We start from the raw sequence: 7,285 nt of genomic DNA, 5'->3' as shown, positions 1-7,285 counted from the left end.
GAAGTCAAAGAAAAACGCAGCTGAGGGAGAGAAAGCATGCCTCCCATATAATAAAGAGTATGTGTGGCCCAAAAAGAGTGAGAAAGAGGGAGAGAAACAGAGAGGGAAGGAGAACTGGAGAGAGATAGAGGGGGTATGGAAGAGTGCTTCCTCATGTTCCTCTGAAGCAGGAGCAGTGTGCTGTTATTTGGGGTTCGTGGTCTCTTTCTAAACAAGTCTACTGTAAACAGTGTATTTATTTTATTGAAACCCAGTCTGGTACAGAGACAGTCTGGGGCATGGGAGGACATGTGTGAACGTTCATTAACACAGCTCTTGCAGCTGTGTCTTAAACAGTATGTTTACGTTGCAATTCTCTGCATGCTGAGTTTATAGAAATCACTTATGTTACAAGGATGCACAAAAAGAACCTTTTCCTTTTTCGAGGGTTGACTGTAAAAATCTAGTAGCCTCCCGTGTATTCAGCAGCTATAAAACTGCTGTATTCAGGAAGCACAGACTGTACCTGATCCAAGCTTATAAGTTTAATTTGTGGAAGAAAAAAAGACGACTGGTGCGTTTAAAGTTTGTTTTCAACAAGGAGTAGCGCCAGTACCCATAACACAGTTTAGCCTTTTCTTGCCAAGCTCTGCTGCTAAGTGGGGTCAGGCTTGGTGAGCATTGAAGACCCCCTGGGAAGTGCTAAAAGTTGTGTTGACAGGCCAGTAGGAGGCAGACGTCCGTCCTGCTCAAGCATAAAACCAAAACCCTGGTGTAGCAAGGGATACACTATGCTGTCAGAGTCAAATGCCTCAACTCTTAGGCTGTTAGGCAGTGGCACTGAAAAGGGGTGTTCCCTGGACAATTCTCTACCACACTTAGTCCAGTATGTTTCGTGCTTTTGGTTAAAACAGAACAAATGCTGTCACATGTTATCTTGTTGGGTGCTAATGAAGTGAGTTATCTTGTTTCTAAAAATCACTTGGAATGCAGCCAAATAGTATGACGTTCTTCATTAACCCCTTTGAACTATTTTGTGTGGCTTCTAAATCCTTAGGGGTCTTGCAGTCTTCACAGCAGATTCTGACTAAGAAATAACTTGATTAATTTCCTACTGTATTCGCATAATCTGCCCGGCAGTTTGGACCTCGCATTTTTTTAAGAGCAAAGATTATACATTATGAATTAGATGTAAATTGGCCATGACTTGTATTTAACGCTGGCAACGTGTCGGGAATTGCTCGAGTGGGCTTTTAAAAGCCTGAAAGCAAAAGCCAGAGCACTGTATAAAAGGCTTGAATGAATCTGTGAAGAAGTACAACCGCAGTCTAACCAGTGTGGGAGACTGTGTTCATGGAAATTGTGCTGAGCGCAGTATGCTGGACCCAGTGCAAAGAATGACATCAAATCTTAGCAATGTGCATTTTGTCATTCATTCAGTGAGATACACCAGCATGGCCTGCCATTGATCTGGATAGGTATTTAGAGCTTAGAAATAGTGCACGCCTCCAACATTCCAACAGTCCCAAGGGTCTAGGGTCTGAGATGTGTTTCTGAGAGTCGCAAAAAAGCATATAAACATACAATCACACTAGTTTTTCACATTTTCATATTTCCTGCTCTTTCAGGTCCGGGAAATGGAATTCCTAGTAGATTATATGTCTCTGAAGGAAAACGACAAGGGTTATGCTTGAGTAACATGTTTCAACTGAGCTCATACAGGAATTCCAATCAGTTAAATCAGAGTCACACAAAATGTTTTTAATGAAGCACAAACTACAGATACTCAGTCTGGTGACTAACATGAAACTATAGGTCAGTTTTTAGCATGAATACTCAATATGTGAGCAAAAAATACACTTTCTGAACCTCTGAAATCAGTGAATGAAGTTAAATAAATGAGTTACAACACTTTTTTCATGATATATTAGACAAACAATTTGAACTTTTAAAGTTGTTTGTATTGTTATATGAGATTCAAAGAAATACTTCAGCACAGAAGAGAAACTGAGACAAAAATGTTCACCAAACATAATAGTACAAAATAAAAATCAATAAATAAATCAAATATACCATATAAATGTAATAGCTATGTGAGGGCTATGTCTTTTTTATTCATTTTTTCTTATCTGTAGCTGGATATTACAACATTTTACTAACTGTAACACATCTGGGACCATAGAGAAGACAATACTGAAAATACAGTAATAAGTTTTATTAGATAAACTCAGCACTATGTACACATGAGTTTTGCCATGCTAGTTGAACAACTAAATTTCTTTGTCCACAATATACAGTTTGAGCATAAAGCAGTTTGGACGTAAACATTTTGTGCTGAGAATAAAATACTTTGCAACTATGCATGGTATTTGTATACATTACTCTCAAAATGTACATAATGAACAGAAAGGCCATACATGAATCAAACGGTCCATCTCCTTCAGAAAAAAATAATACAAAATAAAAAACAGGTTCAAGATAAATACACTGCAAGTCTCTTTTCTTTCTTGACATCATTTACATCCTCGGACCGTATCGTTTTTTCAGCCTCTACTTCTCCCTCCTCTTCCCTCCATCAGGAGTGTCGTCTGCCTGTTGGCCTCTTTCCCCCTCCCCACGTGGCCCCACCAGTGTTAGCGTCTGTTTCCCACCCTTCTCTGTCTCTCCATCGCTCCCTCCTTCCTCTTCCTCCTCCTCTTTTCCAGAACGTGATGGGATGTGAGAAAAGGAACAGGTGTTGTGGAGATGTGTGGGTTCATGGGGGATATGCCACGAGTATGGGGAAGCAGCAGAGCTGGAGGTTTTTGGGGACGGGCGGGGTTGGGGTTGGGGTGGCGGGTGGGGGAGAGGGACGTGTGTGGAGCAGCAGCTAGCAGCTTTGTGCACGTTTATTTTTTCTCTTCTTTCCGTGGGTTCTCTCAGTCCTCACTGGCTGGCCCGTACCGTTGCCAGGTGGTCGCTATGCTGGTTCTGTGCTCGCACCCGGAACCTCTGCTTTTCTGATTTCTTCTTTGGTACTCTGGTTCGCTTCTTCCCTGATCCCCCTGGAACAAAAAAGTAAGAAATATAGGTTATTACAAAGCATGCACTGGTTACCACAATCACAAGTTTGCAATCACATCAGATGGGGCAGCTTGTAGCCTAGTAGCTAAGGTACATGACCGGGACCTGGAAAGTTGGTGGTTCAAGCCCCGGTGTAGCCACGATAAGATCCACATTGCTGCAGGGGGGAATGTCCCCTGCTTAGTCTTAGTCTGAGTCGCTTTGGATAAAAGCTAAATAAAATGATTAATTTTTATCACATCAGCTCTAATCTCCCATAAGTCTGTTTAGTGCAGTGGTTTAAGCCGCCTCTAACCCAACAGCCTTGTTCAACAGACTGGTCAGTGCCACAAACACCCTCTACAGACCCACAGGCCCCATTCTGCTTCACACTAAGAGTCTTCTCATAAATTCACTCTGTTCCTGTCTCTGTCTCATAGCTTAAGCCCTTAAGTATCACGCAAAGTTGATGACATACCCAAAATTAAATGCCTACTATTCTTGAACTCTTTTGACTACAGGCATAATCCTGGTGTCTTCTCAAAAGTTGCTTTCCAAGTTACAGAAGCTCAAACACAGTGAAAGTGGATTATGTAGATTTTCTGTTTTTGAGTGGATACAGATTATTGTGGCGGTGCCTGGCACGCTTTGAAACACAATTGAGCCACAGCCAAAACACTGGACAAATCCCCCTTGAAATTTGATGACAATATCACCAAAAACAAGCAATCTCCACTGTTTTTCTAAGAAATGTCTTGTCAGTTTTCCAAAAAGGACATTTCGAGACTCCAAAAGAACACTGGGCCAGTGAGATTTAAGGGATTAAGGCGATTACAATAGCGGGACAAGGTGAGTATGGCAAACAGAACTACACCACTTATCCCACCTCCATTAACCCTCCATCCCAGGGCTATTATACCCGAGCTACCCCACATCAGAGGGCATCTTGTGGGGGAGCTCAGACTCAGACCTGGGGCAGAGCAGGTGGCCGTACCTCATTGACACTCATTGGGGCTCAAATAAGGGGAATATGACTGCAAGGAAAGTAATCTGGGGGTGGAGAGGGGGGATTAGAAACAAACTTGGAAGACATTCTGGATCCTTATCTGGCAACAAAAACTAGGCATGCTATGGTCGCAGAGTGGAAAAATGTTTGGTAAAATGTTGCCGAAAAGCAATCTCTTAACAGCAGATTTAAAACTCCTGGCTCGTTATCTTCTTATTGCACTTGTTCAACCCATTTCACACAGGAAAATGAGGCAAAACTGTGTAATATGTGGCAGCATTATCTTTAATTGCCTTCTCATATGGCCTGGCCTTCTGCCGCCTCTTTTTAGCAGCCCAAACAGCCAAGTTAAATTACATTGCTCAGCACCACACTATAAATTCTGCGACCGTCTCAGAAACCATTTTTAGCAGAAAAGTGGGAATCTTGTGAAATAACAAGAAATTTAACAAAAAAGGTTGGAGTTGCTCCTTTACAGTTCCACATGACCAATTCTGGACAATATATTTAATGATTTTTTTGCTTTAAGACCAATTCCATTTCCTGCAATTAATTTAATTTCGGCATTCCCATTACATTGTGTCGTTAAACAGTTTAGACAGATATTTGGAAAGTGGCCTTAGAAAACTTAGCAAAAAATATTGCCTGTGCACTGAAACAGTCTCAGTTTGTGTTGATTTAATTTCACTATCTTCATTTTGAGTTATACAGTGGCAAGGTCCCTGTACCTCTTTTTCTGGGAAACATTCCACTTGCATTATCCATAATTTGGAATAACGGATTTAAGGAAGTGTTCCATTATGAGTTCAGTGAAAAATATGAAATGAAGTGTCATAAAAAAGTAAAATTTTATGGAAAGGTGTGCACTGCGGTTAGACTGAATGGTAACCTTACCAAGTGTTTTTGGATGCAAAAGCCCACTTCTCTAAAATAGAAATGACCAATGTTCCAGTTTTGTGTGCCACTTGACTCAATTACATTGTAGATTATGACTGTTGGAGCCAAGCAAGACGTGAAGGTACATCTGGGCCCTGGGTTTTTCCTAATTGCTGTTTAAAGAGGGAATGTTTCGTTCACAGTGGTGTTACAGTATGCACTTCTGAAGCACAGCCTTAGATGTAATCAACTCCAAACAGATTATGTTTGATGGCAATAAAGCACACATTTCAGTGCTGTACCACCGTGCGCCCATATGTTATGGTCCTTGAAACTATTTGCACAATATCCTGTCTTATAAAACCAGTATTTACAACATTTGTATGGAATTGCGGATAAATACTGCATGCGGACGCTAACACAGAATGACGCTTTAATGTGCGTGTCAGTGTAAAGACTACCAGAATAAAACATTCAAATATATTACCAGACTTCTCTTATATAAGAGGAAATGCGTAGATACATTAATGAAAAGTGCTTATTTATAGGAAAAACACAATATTTCTTTAGCTGATTTTCAGCAATCTTTTGCATTACCTTCCAATATTTCCTGAGCCACTAAAACATGTGGCTCGATGTATTTTTTATGTTTTATGTTGTCTGTTATTTGCATCACATCACATCAACTACACAAATAACTCACAGGGTTAAGTACGTACTTATTAAGATTTACTACCATTTTATTTATTTATTTTTATTCTTATCCCAAACTTGATTAGTATCTCCTAAGCTATAATGCTTTTACAATGACTCCCCCCAGGATTTAATCAACACTTGCCCTTAATTCTTGCTAAAAATTAAATGCAGAAATGTGTCTTCTTCAAAAATGCAGTCAATCACAAAAATCAATTTACTTAACTGTTTTTGTGGGGGGAAAAAAAACTAGCACTTGCATTTACAGTAAATGTAAGTCCAAGTTAAAGACTTGATTGAATCCAGGCCCATGTTAAGTTTACGCAGACTCAACACCTCCATTTCTACTCTGATATATTCATTTAGCACGTTCATCTATTCACACACACAAACTCACACACCAGCTGTGATAGGCCGCCAAGCAAGGTACCAATCAGCTCGCTCAGGGACACTTTGACACACCTAGTGCCCACCCAGTGACACACCCTCCGACTGCCAGACAACCGCTCTTGCCTCCTGAGCTAAGGCATATCAACTCACTCAACTGTACCCCTGAACAGACTAAGATGCATTTGTTCCCCTGGGAACAAATTAAGCTCACTCTCAGAAACTCTAATGTCATTGACAATATAATTTCCCTTAAGCATACTGTAACAATCGATGCATTCATTTGTATACACAGGGGATCCTGAATTATTTGCACCCTTAACAAAAATGGGCATAAATTAGACAACATGGATAATGATCTATATTTTATGTTCAAACATATGGGAAAACTACATACTTTTATTTCATTGCATTTACTATTTTTGTAAATATATTAAATTTGTCAAACCTCATTGGAATTATGACTGTAAGTGAGTACATTGGTGAAATTGAACGTTTTGGCCGTACACACCATCAACAAAAAAACTGAATGCATACAGGGAGAAGCAACTGTCAAATATGGCAGTGCATCATTGATGTTTTGGTACCAGTGCTCCAGGGGCACAATTTAAGATCAATGGCACAATGAATTCAACAAAGTACCAGGAAATCTCGGCAGAAATCAGGTTGCCTCTGCTAGGAAGCTGAGTCTTGGTCATAGGTAGATTGTCCAGCAGGAAAATGACTCCAAGCATACATCAGAATCCACACAGAAATGTGTTCTGTAATGGCCATCTCGGTCTCCAGACTTAAATCCCACAAACAACCTGTGGTCTGAACTGAAGAGGGGGGTATCCCAAGCATATCAATGATTCTGAAAAGTTCTGCATGGAGAAATGGTCAAAAATCCCTGAAAGTCACAAATTGTAGGAAAAGACCCATGGCTGTTTGCACAAAGTATTAAACCAGGGGTACCAATAATTGTGGAACCAATTTTTTGGGCAAATATATATGTATATATTATTAATGTAAGATTTAGTTTGATTCCATTGAATCAAACAACTTTACGCATGTTGGAAAATGAAGCATATGTTAATAACTGTATTGCTTTTAGTTTAAAGCATTTTTTGTGCATATTCATCAAGGGTGCCAAGAATTCTGGAGCCCACTGTAGGTATATATTAATTACTGGACTATATATTAATACTGGTATTTCACAGCTAGAGGGCATCCCATACCAACTTACTCCTGTTAATGGACACAGTGCCATTAAAGGCCAATCATATCAAGGGGCCTGAAATCATTCTTTTTTCCACCATGACA

General features: G+C 40.0%; 1 protein-coding gene across 1 annotated transcript in view; it reads right to left on the bottom strand.

Annotated features, from left to right (window-relative positions):
• Nucleotides 1–1,719: 1,719 nt before the first annotated feature.
• The window catches only part of rspo2 (R-spondin 2), a 56,240-nt gene continuing 50,674 nt past the window's right edge, over nt 1,720–7,285 (bottom strand). The window contains exon 6 of the mRNA XM_061261385.1: nt 1,720–3,023. Coding sequence (XP_061117369.1) covers nt 2,905–3,023 — 119 coding nt within the window. The 3' untranslated portion in view covers nt 1,720–2,904. The remainder of the gene's footprint in view (nt 3,024–7,285) is intronic.

The sequence above is a fragment of the Conger conger genome, chromosome 1 (assembly GCF_963514075.1).
Source record: "Conger conger chromosome 1, fConCon1.1, whole genome shotgun sequence".
Taxonomy (NCBI): Eukaryota; Metazoa; Chordata; class Actinopteri; order Anguilliformes; family Congridae; genus Conger; species Conger conger.
This window is presented reverse-complemented; position numbering and strand designations above follow the sequence as displayed.